Below are 18203 nucleotides of genomic sequence, written 5' to 3'. Positions count from 1 at the left end.
AGCTGAAGAGATTGGTAGAGCAACCAAACATGACCCAGTGATGTCAAAGGTGTATGAGTATATTACAAATGAATGGCCAAACCAGGTAACAGACAAAGATACACATCCATTCTTCATTCGTAGGAATGAATTATCAGTCGATAAAGATTGTATCATGTTAGGTGCAAGAGTGGTTATACCAAATAAATTCAGGTCCAAATTATTAGGAGACCTCCATGACCAGCATCTGGGAATGTGCTTGACCAAGAGCTTTGCATGCAGTTATTTATGGTGGCCAGGTCTTGATAAAGATATAGAGTAAATCGTGAGTCAGTGTACGATATGTCAATTGGTAAGCAAGCAACCACCAGCAGTACCATTACAGCCATGGAAATGGCCTCCCAGGGTGTGGCAAAGGTTACATATTGATTTTGCTGAGTTAGAAGGACAACAATTGTTCATTGTGATTGATAGCCATTTGAAGTGGGTTGAGGTGTTTCCAATGTGGAAAATAACAACAAGTAAAACATTGGACATTTTGCGAAAATTATTTTCTTCGTTTGGCCTCCCTGAAGAGATTGTTTCGGAGAATGGATCACAGTTTCGTTCAGAAGAATTTGCACAATTCACGAGCAAAAATGGTGTGAAACATACCAAGGTTCCACCATACCATCTTGCTTCGAATGGTGCAGCAGAGCGCACTGTACAAATTGTAAAATGTGCCCTCATAAAACAAATGTTAGATCCAAATCCAAGGAAACGACAGTTGTCATTGGATCACAAATTGGCTAATTTTTTGATTACATATCAACATACCCCTCACACAACTACTGGTAGAACATCAGCAGCGTTGTTTCTCAAACGACAGCCACGAACCAGATTCTCGTTGTTAAAGCCAAATTTGGCAGTCCGTAGAAGAGACACAATTAAGACAGAAAGAGAATCATCATAGAGGTAGAGTAAAAGAGAGAAGTGTGAAATGTAAGTACTTTATGTATTTATTTGTTCTACTCTCCTCCCTCCCTCCCAAAACCTCCCCCTTCCCCCCCCCCCACCCCGTTTTCTCAGTTATTACTATGATTACAAATAATGTTTTTCTCCCCAGTACCTGCCATAGTGAGTTTTATGTTCTCCTGCCTCATTTCTTGCTTCATTCCTGCTTCAGCTCCGGCCTCGTATCTCATTCAAATGCTACTTCAACTTAGGCTTCATTTCCAACTACATCCCTGTGCCTACTCAGATTTCGATGCAGGCCTCAAGTCCAGCTCCACCACTGCCTCAACTCAAGTCCCTCTCCATCTCTGTTTAATCATTGGTCTTATGTCCGCCTCCAAGCCAGCTTGAAAATCAAACCGTGTGTCCATCTCCATCTCTCTTTCTACTCAGGTCCTGCGTCCGACTCTGTCCCTGGATGCAAGTCAGATATGAGCATCAGATAAAAATGGAGCAAAGATCCTTGAAAAGTGAACAACTTACAGCAAGACCACAAAAACAATGCTCAAAGAGGGCAAAGGACATTATGATAATTAGCCCTTGACCACGACATACATATCACCAGAAAAATTGACCTTAAAGTTCATTACGGCAATTCACTACAAATATTAAGACTATGGGCTAAAGATGTGTGTCTTCAGGCCACACATTAGCACCACGAGATGGTGCTAAAATGCCAACCAGCACTCCACTGCCAGCTGCTGGTGGTTCCAGAAGCGCACGCCATTTCTGTGTTGCCGGTGGTGATGCCAGCAACTCGATCGCCGGGGACATTTAACTCACAGACAGCATGATGTCAATGAGTGTGCAACGCTCACCCGGCACTCCATCTCCTAATTTGGTTCTGGCCATTGAACTTACGGCTGGAGAAAGCAACGGCAGGTGGAGCTGGCGTGCGGAAGTAGGTAGCCAGCACCAGCGCCGATAGTTAAAGGGATCATCACCAACTCTCGCACCTGCCAGGGTTTCGCAGTTTGAGCGGCTGTGTGCTACATCCTACAACTGAAATGTATTCTTTAGTTTTTCAAGGTTATTTGGTATCAGGGAGAGTCTGGCAAATGCAAAATTCCTTATTATTTTTAAAACGCTTCAAACTACAACACTAAAAGTCATGGGGGGCTGTGCTGGTAGTCGACCTTGCGCTCCAGGAGCCACAGCGGAGGGAGTGGAGACAGTGAGAAAAGCGGAAACATGTGTGCAGAGGGAGGAGGAGGGTCATCAAGGCTCTCAACAGGAGGTCTAACCTGTTATGTTCAGAATAACTCCACTAGACTGTACACTGTAAGCTCAAACTGTTGTGACCTTGGTCTCTTTAATGTAACTCCAGAGTGAGGAAGCAGCATGGTAGACTGCCTTTTATACCTGCTTGCCCAAGGTGTGCAGGTGACCCTTGGGTGACCAACAGATGCGCCCCTGGTGGCAAGTCTTACTCACTAGTAAAGTTTACATACATAACATTACCCACCTAGGGTCTTCCGACGTCACTTCTACCTCCAAGTAAGCGAGGAGCAGTGTATTAGGGGGCTCCGCTTCACCAAGGAGGTGGTCACAGAACTTTGCCACCTCCTGCAACCAGACCTCCAGCCTCAGACCAGGGTAACCACAGCTCTCCCAGTGGCAGTCAAGGTCACCGTGGCCCTCAATTTCTTCGCACCAACTGAAACTTTAAAGATTGGCAGCATTTGATTATTTACTGGTGCCAATTTCCGTAGAAGAGCTGCCGAATGAAAAGTTCCGGACGGGTGTAAATGGTGTTCAAATCGGATGGAAATGCAGAGCAGGTGAATGTGTGGACATTGGGCACCCACTCCAGGACAGGAGGGAACCAATCCCCTCAAACAGCAGCTGGTGGGTTTGAACAGACAAGGATGAATGTCACTGAATTCAGCCTGACTGTGACTGAGACCGAGCGCTCATTGCCGCTCACTGACTGCTCAAGGTAAGGAGCTGACCCAGAGCTACTGTTCACAGTACAATAACTCGACAAAGGTTCACGTAAGTGTTAGTTTCCACATTATTGTCTCGGGCGGTGGCACAAAACAGATTGGCTGCCTGTTATACGCAGCACCTGATATTCAATTCCATTACAGTCAAAGAATTAAAAATCAGGTGCTGTGTATAATAACTACAACAACCTGTATTTATAGAGTGAAATGCCACAAGACACTTCACGGCAACGTTATAAGACAAAATTTGACACCGAGCCACATAAGGAGAAAGTAGGGCAGGTGACCAAAAGCTTGATCAAAGTGGTAGATTTTAAGGAGCATCTTAAAAGGAGGAGAGATGGAAATGTTTAGGGAGGGAGTTCCAGCACTTGGGGCCCAGGCAGCTGAAGGCATGGTCACCAATGGTTGAGTAATTAAAATCAGGGATGCTCAAGAGGCCAGAATTGGAGGAGTGCAAGCCATGGAGGGATTTGAAAGCAAGGATGAGAATTTTAAAATCGAAGCTTTGCTTAACTGGGAGCCAATGTAGGTCAGTGAGCACAGGGGTGATGGGTGAGCGGGACTTGGAGCGAGTTAGGACACAGGTAGCCGAGTTTTGGATAACCTCAATTTTACATAGGGTAGAACGTGTGAGGATAGCCAGGAGTGCGTTGGAACAGTCAAGTCTAGAGGTAGCAAAGGCATGGATGATGGTTTCAGCACCAGATGAGCTGAGGCGGGGGCGGAGTCGGGCGATGTTATGGAGGTGGAAATAGGCAGTCTTAGTTATGATGCAGATATGTGGTTAGAAGCTTATTTCAGAGTCAAATATGACACCAAGATTGTGAACAATCTGTTTCAACCTCAGACAGATGCGAGCGAGCAGGATGGAGTCGGTGGCCAGGAAACAGAGTTTGTAGCGGGTACTGAGGACAATGGCTTCGGTCTTCCCAATATTATTTGGAGGAAATTTCTGCTCATCCAGTATTAGATGTCTGACAAGCAGTCTGATCATTTAGAGACAGTGCAAGGTTCGGGAGAAGTGGTGGTGAGTTAGAGCTGGGTGTCATCAGCATACATGTGGAAACCGACACAGTTTTTGGATGATGCAGCATGTAGATGACAAATAGGAGGGGGCCAAGGGTTGATCCTTGGGGGATCTCGAGAGATAACATTGCGGGAGTGGCGAGGGGAAGGGAGGGAAGTGGCATAGGCAGTTTGATCAGAATAAAAGAAGTCCATGGCCTCCTCGCACTTGTTGTTGGAAGTGAGGGTGGAGGAGACAGGAGACTGGAGTTTAAGAAGACGGTTTGCAGTAGAGATAAGAAGCAGTGGGTTATCTTTGCATTCCAGGATGATCTGGGAATAGTGAGCAGCTTTGGCAGTCAAGAGCAGGACCCGATAATGCTTTATGTGGTCCAGTCAGATCGGACGGTGAATAACTAAACCAGTTGGCCGTTCAAGTCTATGTCCCTTGAAAGAAAGACTTGCATTTATATAGCCTTTCATGACCATCAGACGTCCCAAAGCGTCTAGCAGCCAATGTACTTTTTGAAGTGTAGTCACTGTTGTAATGTAGGAAACGTGGCAGCCAATTTGCCCTCAGCAAGCTCCAGAAATCACAATGTGATAATGACCAGATAATCTATTTTAGTGATGTTGATGGAGGGATAAATATTGGGGATAACTCCTCTGCTCTTCTTAGAAATAGATAATTTCCATAAGTGGGTAGAAGAACACCATCAAAAAATTTTTTACCTGGTCATTATCACATTGCTGTTTGTGGAACCTGCTGTGTGCAAATTGCCTACTGCATTTCCCGAGATGGCAACAATGATGACAATTCAAAAGTACTTAGTTGACTGTGAAACTCTTTGGCACATGCTGATGGGTGTTCCATAAACACTTTCTTCATGTTCTATAAATCATTTCATCATCATAGGCAGTCTCTCAAAATCGAGGAAAACTTGCATCCACTCTAAAAGTAAGTTCTCAGGTGACTGAACAGTCCAATATGGGAATTACAGTTTCTGTCACAAGTGGGACAGACAGTGGTTGAAGGAAAGGGTCGGTAGGGAGTCTGGTTTGCCGCACACTCCTTCCACTGTCTGTGCTTGTTTTCTGCATTCTCTCGGCGACGAGACTCGAGATGCTCAGTGCCCTCCCGGATGCTCTTCCTCCACTTAGGGCGATCTTTGGCCAGGGACTCCCAGGTGTAGGTGGGAATGTTGAATTTTATCAAGGAGGCTTTGAGAGTGTCCTTGAAACGTTTCCTCTGCCCACCTGGGGCTCGTTTGTCATGTAGGAGTTCCGAGTAGAATTCTTGCTTTGGGAGTCTTGTGTCAGGCATGCGAACAATGTGGCCCGCCCAACGGAGCTGGTCGACTATGGTCAGTACTTCGATGCTGAGGATGTTGGCCTGATCGAGAACATTGACATTGGTGCGTCTGTCCTCCCAGGGGATTTGCAGGATGTTGCGGAGACATCGTTGGTGGTATTTCGCCAGCAAGTTGAGATGCCTACTGTATATGGTCCACATTTCTGAGCCATACAGGAGGGCAGGTATCACTGCAGCCCTGTCGACCATGAGCTTGTTGCCAGATTTGAGGGCCTGTTCTTCGAAAACTCTCTTCCTCAGGCGGCCGACTGGAGGCAGTGTTGAACCTCGTCGTCTGTGTCTGCCCCTGCTGATAATAGGCTCCCAAGGTATGGAAAATGGTCCATTTTTCCCAGGGCCGCACCATGGAGCTTGATGACTGGGGAGGCAGTGCTGTGTGGCGGGGTCAGGTTGGTGGAGGACCTTTGTCTTACGGATGTTTAGTGCAAGGCCCGTGCTTTCATACACCTCAGTGAAGATGTTCACGATGACTTGGAGTTCAATCTCTGAATGTGTGCAGACGCAAGCGTCGTCCGCGTACTGTAGCTCAGCGACAGAGGACGGGACGGTCTTGGATCTGGCCTGGAGATGACAAAGGTTGAACAGGTTCCCACTGGTTCTGTAGTTTAGTTTCACTCCAACGGGGATCTTGTTGAGTGTGAGGTGGAGCATTGCAGTGAGGAAGATCGAGAAGAGGCGATGACGCAGCCCTGCTTGACCCCGGTCCGGATGTGGATTGGGTCTGTGGTGGGTCCATTGGTCAGGATCACGGCTTGCATGTCCTCGTGGAGCAGGCGAAGGATGGTGACAAACTTTTTTGGGCAGCCGAAGTGCAGGAGGACGCTCCATAGCCCCTCCATAACAGTGTCGAAGGCCTTTGTAATGTCAAAGAAGGCCATGTACAACGCTTGGTGTTGTTTCCTGCATTTCTCTTGCAATTGTCATGCCGTAAAGATCATGTCCATTGTGCCCTGTTTTGGACGGAATCCGCACTGTGACTCCGGGAGGAGCTCCTAAGCCACAGGGAGAAGACGGTTGAGGAAGATTCTTAACAATGACCTAGAGATTCCTCTGTCGTTGCCGCAGTCGGACTTGTCCCCTTTTTTAAAGATTGTCACGATTACTTCATCTCTGAGATCTCCCGGCATGCTCTTCTCCTTCCAGATGAGAGAGATGAGGTCATGCATTCATGCCAATAGTGCCTCTTCGTCATACTTTAGTGCCTCAGCGGGAATTCGATCTGCTCCCGTTGCCTTGTTGTTCTTGAGCTGACGATGGCCTTTTCTACCTCATGCAGTGTTGGGGTTTTGCTGAGATGGTGGTGGGTAGCATTTTGCTCCAGCCTCAAACAATCCCTGTCCCACGTCCCTACAGACAACAAACTGATACTCCGCGGTAACTTCAATGCATGCTGCGGGATGGATATACCGTTTTGGATACTGTTGGGAGAGATGACTTACCAGGGGAAGGCACCAGCAGCCAGATTCATGGCACCATGGTGGCTCTGCTGCACAGAAGGGTGGGAAAAAGAGTGGGAGAGCTATAGTGATAGGGGACTCTATTGTAAGGGGAATAGTTAGGAGTTTCTGCGGCCACAACCGAGACTCCAGGATGGTATGTTGCCTCCCTGGTGCAAGGATCAAGGATGTCTCGGAGTGGCTGCAGAGCATTCTGGAGAGGGAGGGTGAACAGCCAGTTGTCATGATACATGTAGGTACCAACGATATAGTTAAGAAGTGGGAAGAGGTCCGACAAGCTGAATTTAGGGAGCTAGGAGTTAAATTAAAAAGTAGGACCTCAAAGGTAGTAATCTCTGGAATGCTACCAGTGCTACGTGCTAATCAGAGTAGAGGGAGCAGGATAGTTAGAATAAATACGTGGCTTGAGCAGTGGTGCAAGAGGGAGGGATTCAAATTCCTGGGACATTGGAACCAGTTCTGGGGGAAGTGGGACCTGTCCACTTGGGCAGGACTGGAACTGATGTCCTGGGGGTAACATTTGCTAATGCAGTTTGGGAGTGTTTAAACTAATATGGCAGGGGGATGGGAACCTATGCAGCGAGACAGGGTGAAGTAATATGGAGTCAGAAACAGATGATAGAAAGGTAAAAAGCAATAGTGGAAGGCCGAGTAAACAAAGGCAAGAAACAAAAAGGGCCACACTACATCATAATTCTAAAAGGACAAAGGGTGTTAAAAAAAACAAGCCTGAAGGCTTTGTGTCTTAATGCAAGGAGTATCCATAATAAGGTGGATGAATTAACTGTGCAAATAGATGTTAACAGATATGATGTGATTGGGGTTACAGAGACGTGGCTCCAGGATGATCAGGGCTGGGAACTCAACATCCAAGGGTATTCAACATTCAGGAAGGATAGAATAAAAGGAAAAGGAGGTGGGGTAGCATTGCTGGTTAAGAGGAGATTAATGCAATAAGTTAGGAAGGACATTAGCTTGGATGATGTAGAATCTATATGGGTAGAGCTGCAGAACACCAAAGGGCAAAAAGCGTTAGTGGGAGTTGTGTACGGACCTCCAAACAGTAGTAGTGATGTTGGGGAGGGCATCAAACAGGAAATTAGGGATGCGTGCAATAAAGATGCAGCAGTTATCATGGGTGACTTTAATATGCATATAGATTGGGCTAACCAAACTGGAAGCAATACGGTGGAGGAAGATTTCCTGGAGTGCATAAGGGATGGTTTTCTAGACCAATATGTCGAGGAACCAACTAGGGGGGAGGCCATCTTAGACTGGGTGTTGTGTAATGAGAGAGGATTAATTAGCAATCTTGTTGTGCGAGGCCCCTTGGGGAAGAGTGACCATAATATGGTGGAATTCTACATTAGGATGGAGAATGAAACAATTAATTCAGAGACCATGGTCCAGAACTTAAAGAAGGGTAACTTTGAAGGTATGAGGCGTGAATTAGCTAGGATAGATTGGCAAATGATACTAAAGGGGTTGACAGTGGATGGGCAATGGCAGACATTTAGAGACCGCATGGATGAGCAACAACAATTGTACATCCCTGTCTGGCGTAAAAATAAAAAAGGGAAGGTGGCCCAACCGTGGCTATCAGGAGAAATCAGGGATAGTATTAAAGCCAAGGAAGTGGCATACAAATTGGCCAGAAATAGCAGTGAAACTGGGGACTCGGAGAAATTTAGAACTCAGCAGAGGAGGACAAAGGGTTTGATTAGGGCAGGGAAAATAGAGTACGAGAGGAAGCTTGCAGGGAACATTAAGACGGACTGCAAAAGTTTCTATAGATATGTAAAGAGAAAAAGGTTAGTAAAGACAAACATAGGTCCCCTGTAGTCAGAATCAGGGGAAGTCATAACGGGGAACAAAGAAATGGCGGACCAATTGAACAAGTACTTTGGTTCGGTATTCACTAAGGAGGACACAAACAACCTTCCGGATATAAAAGGGGTCAGAGGGTTTAGTAAGAAGGAGGAACTGAGGGAAATCCTTATTAGTCAGGAAATTGTGTTGGGGAAATTGATGGGATTGTAGGCCGATAAATCCCCAGGGCCTGATGGACTGCATCCCAGAGTACTTAAGGAGGTGGCCTTGGAAATAGCGGATGCATTGACAGTCATTTTCCAACATTCCATAGACTCTGGATCAGTTCCTATGGAGTGTAGGGTAGCCAATGTAATCCCACTTTTTAAAAAAGGAGGGAGGGAGAAAACAGGGAATTATAGACCGGTCAGCCTGACATCGGTAGTGGGTAAAATGATGGAATCAATTATTAAGGATGTCATAGCAGCGCATTTGAAAAGAGGTGACATGATAGGTTCAAGTCAGCATGGATTTGTGAAAGGGAAATCATGCTTGACAAATCTTCTGGAATTTTTTGAGGATGTTTCCAGTAAAGTGGATAAGGGAGAAGCAGTTGATGTGGTGTATTTGGACTTTCAGAAGGCTTTCGACAAGGTCCCACACAAGAGATTAATTTGCAAAGTTAAAGCACATGGGATTGGGGGTAGTGTGCTGACGTGGATTGAGAACTGGTTGACAGACAGGAAGCAAAGAGTAGGAGTAAATTGGTACTTTTCAGAATGGCAGGCAATGACTAGTGGGATACCGCAAGGTTCTGTGCTGGGGCCCCAGCTGTTTATATTGTACATTAATGATTTAGACAAGGGGATTAAATGTAGTTTCTCCAAATTTGCGAATGACACTAAGTTGGGTGGCAGTGTGAGCTGCGAGGAGGATGCTATTAGGCTGCAGAGTGACTTGGATAGGTTAGGTGAGTGGGCAAATGCATGGCAGATGAAGTATAATGTGGATAAATGTGAGGTTATCCACTTTGGTGGTAAAAACAGAGAGACAGACTATTATCTGAATGGTGACAGATTAGAAAAGGGGAGGTGCAACGAGATCTGGGTGCCATGGTACACCAGTCATTGAAGGTTGGCATGCAGGTACAGCAGGCGGTTAAGAAAGCAAATGGCATGTTGGCCTTCATAGTGAGGGGATTTGAGTACAGGGGCAGGGAGGTGTTACTACAGTTGTACAGGGCCTTGGTGAGGCCACACCTGGAGCACTGTGTGCAGTTTTGGTCTCCTAACTTGAGGAAGGACATTCTTGCTCTTGAGGGAGTGCAGCGAAGGTTCACCAGACTGATTCCCGGGATGGCGGGACTGACCTATCAAGAAAGTCTGGATCAACTGGGCTTGTATTCACTGGAGTTCAGAAGAATGAGAGGGGATCTCATAGAAACGTTTAAAATTCTGACGGGTTTAGACAGGGTAGATGCAGGAAGAATGTTCCCAATGTTGGGGAAGTCCAGATCCAGGGGTCACAGTCTAAAGATAAGGGGTAAGTCATTTAGGACTGAGATGAGGAGAAACTTCTTCACCCAGAGAGTGGTGAACCTGTGGAATTCTCTACCACAGAAAGTTGTTGAGGCCAAGTCACTAAATATATTCATAAAGGAGTTAGATGTAGTCCTTACTACTCGGGGGATCAAGGGGTATGGTGAGAAAGCAGGAATGGGGTACTGAAGTTGCATGTTCAGCCATGAACTCATTGAATGGCGGTGCAGGCTCGAAGGGCCGAATGGCCTACTCCTGCACCTATTTTCTATGTTTCTATGTTTCTATGAGTCGAGGACACTCGAGTCAAAGGTAGAGTCTCAGCTAAGGAGATCTTCGAAGTGCTCCTTCCAGTGGGTCCTGTCTGCCTCAATGTCCTTGATGAGTGTCTCCCCATTCTTGGCCAGCAGTGGGGTGGGGCCTTGTGTGCTTGGGCCGTAGATGGACTTGACTGCAGTGAAGAATCCTCGCACATCATGGCTGTCGGCCAGTTGCTGCATCTCCTGTGCTTTCTCCACCCACCATCGATTCTTTAGGTCACGGATCTTTTGTTGAACCTCTTCCTTAAGCCTTCTGTAAAGCTGCTTTGCTGCTCCCGAGTTGGTTTGTTATTTTAGGTTCAGAAATGTGCTGTGCTTGGGAATTATTAGCTCTTGGATCTCCTGGTCATTCTCATCAAACCAGTCCTGGTGTTTCCTTGTTGAGTGACCGAGCGTCTCTTCGCAGGCATGGATTATGGTGGCCTGGAGGTCAGACCAAGCTTTGTGGGCATTCTGTGTCTCCAGGTCATCAAGGATTGCCAGGTTAGCCGTGAGGCGCTGACTGTATAGGGCTCTCCTAGCTGGGACTTTGGGTGCCCCGACGTTTTTTTTGCGGCACTGCTTCTGCTGCCGTCGCCACTTTGGGGCTATGTTGATGTTGATGATGGAATGGATTAGGCAGTGGTCCATCCAGCAGTCGTCAGCTCCTGTCATGGCGCGGGAGCTGCGCACATCTTTGCGATCCCCGGCTCAAACGATGGCATAGTTGAGCAGGTGCCAGTATTTGGAGCGAGGGTGTTGTCATGATGCCTTGCACTTGTCCCTCTGGCGGAACAAGGTGTTAGTGATGAGAAGGTCGTGTTATAGGCATTTTGTCCGGAGCAGGGTACCGCTTGAGTTCATTTTCCCTACCCTCTCTCTGCTGATCATGCCTCCCCAGAGATCTGTGTCCTTGCCGACTCTGGCGTTGAAGTTACCGCGGAGTATCAGTTTGTCTTCTGTAGGGACGTGGGACAGGGATTGTTTGAGGCTGGAGTAAAATCCCTCTTTGGCCTCATCTGTTGCGTTGAGTGTCAGGGCATACGCACTGATGACTGTGGCACACTGGTTCTGGGATAGGGTGTGTCGGAGAGTCATGAGACGTTCGCTAATCCCGCAAGGGGAGTCTCTGAGGCGGTCGACTAGCTCGTTTTTGTTGCGTATGCAATAACTCAATAGGCTTAGTACAGTGAACTCAATCAGGTGCAACCTGACTCTTCTTTATTAGCTCTCAAAGTGAGGATTAAACATGGAGGCTTTCTTTATATACAAGGGCTGCACGTGTGTGTCAGTGCCTCAATGACCTCTGACGGTTGCTCCCCCTGGTGGTGGGTAAACCCAGGCATACATACATTACAGTTTTTGATAGCAAAACCGACTCTATGCAGGCGGCATTCTTCCTCTGGTTTGCCTTTCCAGAAGAAGGTATAACCACCACCTTATTCTTTGAGTTGGCATTCCCCTGCCCACCAGATCTCACTTAGGGCAGTGATGTCGACATTGAAGCATCTAAGTTCCTGGGCAATGATGGCACTGTGGTGTTCCAGTCTGTCGCTGCTGGAGTTGTCCATAAGCGTCCTGACATTCCAGGTCCCAAACTTCATTTTGAAGGGTGGAAGATGCCTGTGCGCGAGTTCTTTTAATGCGGGGTGGCCGTTGCACACCAGCTACCATACGAGCTTAACAGTGCAAGGTCTTGGTCAAGTGGCAAGGGGGGTCCAAGACAACTGGAGACCAGGCATTGCTGTATGAGCCTAGTTGCTTACGGGATGCGAGCCGTAAGCTCGGTGAGGTGGTGAGAAAACCGAGGTCTGGCCGAGAGCAGGTATTGGGAAGGTCAGAGGTCCACATTGTGGGAGGAGGAGAGGTCAAATAGATCAAATAGATCATTTAAGACATAAATGGAAGCTACACTGGAGAGGGAAGCATTAGGAACTCCCTGGAGAAATGAATTAAGGTGGGATGAATAGCTTTCCTTATCTGTAATTATCAAGATACACCTGCAACAGTGAACTCTGATTTTCCAAGCTCAGAATTTCTCCGAATGTGTTCAATAACTGACACCAGTCACTAGATGGTGAGATTCCTATGGCACGGGTGGGTTAAATGTTTTTAATGCAGTTGTTATGAAGTTAGTTTGCAATCTATAAACATCCTTGTGAGTTGCCAGGAAAACGTTTGTTATATCCATCTGTTGATGTGTCAAAAAACAGCAATTACGCTAACATTTTATTGTAAACAATACTTTATGGAGTTTTATACATTTCGCGAACTAGTATTACTAGATAAAGTTGGCGGAGTACAGCTAGACTGCATATGCCGACTTAACGGAGACAAGACATAGCGCCAGAACCTCCACTTTTGTACTTATCGCCCCAAAATGGGCATTATTTCTGGCGTGAGCGTTAAAAAAGGGTTTTCAGTTCGCCGGCTTCTTGCCCATTCTCAAAACACCTAGTTTCCATTTTTGAAAATGGGCATTACTGCGAGCAATATCAAATGAGCGGTAGCGTTAAATTTTTTTGACCTTCTGCTGCAAAGTGTGGCCGTCCTTAGCAACGGATTGGCAATGCTCGATTCCCGCGATTCTGGAGGTCAAAGGTCATCATGACATGCACAGAAGAGAAGACGGAGAGGGAGCTCAGAGGGACTGAAGGCGTGTCTGGGTGTGGTGTGGCTACTTTGGGAGGAAGGAGGGAGACGTTAGAGCTTCACAGCAAGTAGGCAAACAAAAAGTAGCTGTTACCAGCCATGTATTTGACCAAATTTGACCTATAATGGAGAGAGAGGAGGAAGCATCACAGCACGCTGTGGAGACTGACTCTGGAGAGAGCAGTGAGCTGGGAGAGGAGCACATTGGAGGGCGCAAAAGAGCCAGGAGGTTCTCGGACGAGGCAAATGCCTCCCTCCTGCAAGAGGTCGAGTTACACTGGGGTGATTTGACACAGGGAGGGAATCCCACCCCAAAGGCATACCAGAAGATATGGACTGAGATAGCAGAGGTGGTGTCGTCGGCGACCAACGATGTGCGTGAGGGCAACTAATGCCGCAAACGATGGAATGACCTTGTGGGATCGGCAAGAGTAAGTATTACATTGATTTACATGTATTTATGTATATATATATAATTTGACTTGTAACAGTTAGGAGTGACTATCAGCAGATGTGAGGTCTTTCACTTTTACCCGGGAATGTTTTACTCAAAGCCTGCAGTCACGGTGCACATCTTTAGGTAAAGAAGGATAATTTTCATAATAATGATGGTTACATCTGTTGGTTATGTGTTGTATCAGTGTCTGTGACAGTACCGAGCAATGATATCACGCAATGATCTCATGCCACGTCGCACTGTCACCTTTTACAGAAGAAGCTATCAATGATGAGGTCCATGCAGAGGCGAACGGGTGGGGGGGTCACCAGTCCCCAGCGACATCACTGAGATGGAGGAGCGTGTGCTCGTACTCATTGGGAAGCACCCCCGGACAGCCACGGATGCATCTGCAGACCCTGAAAGGATGCCATGTGAGTAAAGCTTACACCATTGCGTAATGTAAAATCAATAGATGCCACACCCACTCATATCTGAACAATCATATATGATAATGATTTATAAAATTGTCATAGAAATAATGATGGCCTAATAAGAACATAAGAAATAGGAACAGGAGTAGGCGATACGGCCCCTTGAGCCTGCTCCACCATTCAATAAGATCATGGCTGATCTGATCATGAACTCAGCTCCACTTCCCGCCTGCTCCCCATAACCCCTTATCGCTCAAGAAACTGTCTATTTCTGTCTTAAATTTATTCAATGTCCCAGCTTCCACAGCTCTCCGAGGCAGCAAATTCAACAGATTTACAACCCTCTAAGAGAAGAAATTTCTCCTCATTTCAGTTTTAAATGGGTGGCCCCTTATTCTAAGATCATGCCCTCGAGTTCTAGTCTCCACTTCAGTGAAAACATCCTCTCTGTATCCACCTTATCAAGCCCCCTCATAAGCTTATACGTTTCGATAAGATCACCTCTCAATCTTCTGAACTCCAATGAGTAGAGGCCCATCCTACTCAACCTTTCTTCATAAGTCAACCCCCTCTTTCCCGGAATCAACCTAGTGAAGCTTCACTGAACTGCCTCCAAAACAAGTATATCCTTTCATAAATATGGAAACCAAAACTGCACGCGGTATTCCAGGTGTGGCCTCACCAATACCTTGTATTGCTATAGCAAGACTTCCCTGCTTTTATACTCCATCCCCTTTGCAATAAAGGCCAAGATACCATTGGCCTTCCTGATCACTTGCTGTACCTTCCCTTTTGTGTTTCATGCACAAGTACCCCCAGGTCCCGCTGTATTGCGGCACTTTGCAATCTTTCTCCGTTTAAATAATAACCTGCTCTTTGATTTTTTTTCTGCTAAAGTGCATGATCTCACACTTTCCAACATTATACTCTATCTGCCAAATTTTTGCCCACTCACTTGGCCTGTCTATGTCCTTTTGCAGATTTTGTGTGTCCTCCTCACACATTGCTTTTCTTCCCATCTTTGTATCATCAGCAAACTTGGCTACATTACATTCCATCATTCTTCCAAGTCGTTAATATAGATTGTAAATAGTTGGGGACCCAGCACTGATCCCTGTAGCACCCCACTAGTTACTGGTTGCCAACCAGAGAATGAACCATTTATCCCGACTCTCTGTTTTTATTGTGTTCCGAACACAGATGGGGCTGCACACAGGGAGGTTAAAGTAACAGCGACCTCAGTCTTTAATAAGACACTCCAGAGTGAGGAACAGGCCTTAGGGGCCGGCTTATATACAGTGCTCCCAAGGGATGCTGGGATCCCTTGGAACTTCAGGGGATGAGCTCCCTGGTGGCGGAACATGGGAGTGCATGCTTTACAGATACCCAACATCACTCTCCCCCCAAAGTCAATGAGAAAGCTATTTACAAGGTGAGGCAGTCGGGAGCCTTTCTTTCTCTGGTGGACCGCCTCGGTACAAATGTCTGTTCTGGTGTTTTGGCTGTGCCCTCGCTGGGCTGGCGTGTTGTTGGCCCTGCAGGGCTGCTAGGCGAGCCTGGCCTTGCTGGGCTGTTGGGCGTGATGGGTTCGATTTCCTGGTGCGGCATGGTGTCGTTGATCCTTTGGGTGTGTGTTGTGGGCCCAAAAATGGTGGTGTCTGCTGTGGGTTGTTCAGGGCAGTCTGTGAACCGCAGCCTCATTTGGTCCAGGTGCTTTCTGCAAATTTGTCCATTGTCTAGTTTGACTACAAACACCCTATTTCCTTCTTTAGCTATCACCGTGCGCGCGATCCACTTGGGACCATGTCCATAGTTTAGCACATACACAGGGTCATTCAGATCAATTTCCCGTGACACAGTGGCATGACCATCGTTTACATTTTGTTGCTGCCGCCTGCTCTCTACCTGATCATACAGGTTGGGGTGACATACATAAGAACATAAGAACATAAGAATTAGGAACAGGAGTAGGCCATCTAGCCCCTCGAGTCTGCTCCGCCATTCAACAAGATCATGGCTGATCTGGCCGTGAACTCAGCTCCACTTACCCGCCCGCTCCCCGTAACCCTTAATTCCCTTATTGGTTAAAAATCTATCTATCTGTGATTTGAATACATTCAATGAACTAGCCTCAACTGCTTCCTTGGGCAGAGAATTTCACAGATTCACAACCTTCTGGGAGAAGAAATTCCTTCTCAACTCGGTTTTAAATTGGCTTCCCCCGTATTTTGAGGCTGTGCCCCCTAGTTCTAGTCTCCCCGACTAGTGGAAACAACCTCTCTGCCTCTATCTTGTCTATCCCTTTCATTATTTTAAATGTTTCTATAAGATCACCCCTCATCCTTCTGAACTCCAACGAGTAAAGACCCAGTCTACTCAATCTATCATCATAAGGTAACCCTCTCATCTCCAGAATCAGCCGAGTGAATCGTCTCTGTATCCCCTCCAAAGCTAGTATATCCTTCCTCAAGTAAAGTGACCAAAACTGCGAGAGTCTGATTTTTTACATGTCCTTTTCATGAGTAGCCTAGCCGGGGGCACCCCTGTGAGCGAGTGGGTCTCGTGCGGTAGCTGAGCAGTACTCGGGACAGGCGGGTTTAGAGTGAGCCTTCTGTGACTCGTTTAAGGCTCTGTTTGATGGTTTGTTCTGCCCGCTCTGCCTGCCCATTGGAGGCTTGTTTAAACAGGGCCGAGGTGACATGTTTGATCCCATTGCGGGTCATGAATTCTTTAAATTTGGCACTGGTGCAACATGGCCCGTTGTCATTGACCAGTATGTCATTGGGTGGCAAACATGGCCCTCAGGCTTTCAATGGTGGCGGTGCTTCCCGATATTATTTCACATTCAATCCATTTTGAAAAAGCATCCACAACCACCAGGAACATTTTACCGAGAAACGGGCCCGCATAGTCAACATGGATCCTCGACCGAGCTCTGGAGGGCCAGGACCACAAACTTAGTGGTGCCTCTCTGGGCGCATTGCTGAACTGAGCTCATATGCTGCATTGCCGTACATAGGACTCTAAGTCAGAGTCGATACCGGGCCATCACACATGTGATCTAGCTATCGCTTTCATCATTACCATACCTGGGTGTGTGCTGTGGAGATCCGAGATGAACGTCTCCCTGCCCTTTTTTGGTAGCACTACACGGTAACCCTACAACAGGCCGTCTGCCTGAATGGACAGCTCATCCTTTCGCTACTGGAACAGCTTGATTGGCTCTTGCCTTTCAACGGGGATGCTGGCCCAGCTCCCATGCAATACACAGTTTTTTACTAGGGACAGCAGAGGATCTTGGCTGGTCCAAGTCCTAATCTGGCGGGCCGTGACAGGTGATTTATCATTTTCAAACGCTTCCATGCCCATCAACAAGTCTGCGGGTTGCGCCATCATCAATAAGTTTGCAGGCTGCGCCATTTCCACCCCCGTGGTGGGCAATGGTAGCCGACTGAGAGCATCCGCACAGTTCCCGGTGCCTGGCCTGTAGCGGATGGTATAGTTATACGCTGGTAGCGTGAGTGCCCACCTTTGTATGCGGGCTGAGGCATTCGTATTTATCCCCTTGTTTTCAGCGAACAGGGATGTGAGGAGCTTCTGATCGGTTTCCAGCTCAAATTTGAGGCCAAACAGGTACTGATGCATTTTCTTTACCCCGAACACACACGCTAATGCCTTTTTCTCAATCATGCTGTAGGTCCTCTCGGCCTTAGACAAGCTCCTGGAAGCATAGGCGACAGATTGCAACTTCCCCCCAATGTTAGCTTGCTGTAATACACACCCGACTCCGTACTACGACGTGTCACATGCTAGCACAAGTCTTTTACATGGGTTATACACTACAAGCAACTTGTTGGAGCATAAAATGTTTCTGGCTTTCTCAAAAGCAATTACTTGATTTTTTTTCCCCATACCCAGTTCTCATCTTTGCGCAATAACACATGTCGGGGCTCTAAAAGGGTGCTTAACCCCGGTAGGAAGTTACCAAAATTGTTGAGGAGTCCCATGACTTTCTGTTGCCTGGATGCGATCCTGATAGCCTCTATCTTGGCATCTGTGGGCCGAATGCCGTCCGCCTCGATCTTTCTCCCCAAAAACTCTACTTCAGTTGCCATGAAGACGCATTTCGACCACTTCAGCCACAGCCCTACGTGATCCAGTCACTGGAGGACCTCCTCCAGGTTTTGTAGGTGCTCAATGGTGTCCCGACCCGTGACCAATAGGTCATTCTGTTTCTCTGGAAGATCGCTGCAGCCGACCGAATTTCAAACAGGCATCTG

At 47.1% G+C, this 18203-nt stretch overlaps 1 protein-coding gene across 2 annotated transcripts in view; it reads right to left on the bottom strand.

Annotated features, from left to right (window-relative positions):
- otos (otospiralin) overlaps positions 1–18203 on the bottom strand; it is a 236878-nt gene that overhangs the window by 211207 nt on the left and 7468 nt on the right. For both annotated transcript variants that reach the window (XR_011593518.1, XM_070882251.1), the window contains exon 2: positions 1088–1386. Coding sequence is in view for 1 of the 2 variants with exons in the window: in XM_070882251.1 (XP_070738352.1) it covers positions 1088–1163 (76 nt within the window). In the remaining variant the exon portion in view is untranslated. The remainder of the gene's footprint in view (positions 1–1087; positions 1387–18203) is intronic.

The sequence above is a fragment of the Pristiophorus japonicus genome, chromosome 6 (assembly GCF_044704955.1).
Source record: "Pristiophorus japonicus isolate sPriJap1 chromosome 6, sPriJap1.hap1, whole genome shotgun sequence".
NCBI classification, from domain to species: Eukaryota; Metazoa; Chordata; class Chondrichthyes; family Pristiophoridae; genus Pristiophorus; species Pristiophorus japonicus.
This window is presented reverse-complemented; position numbering and strand designations above follow the sequence as displayed.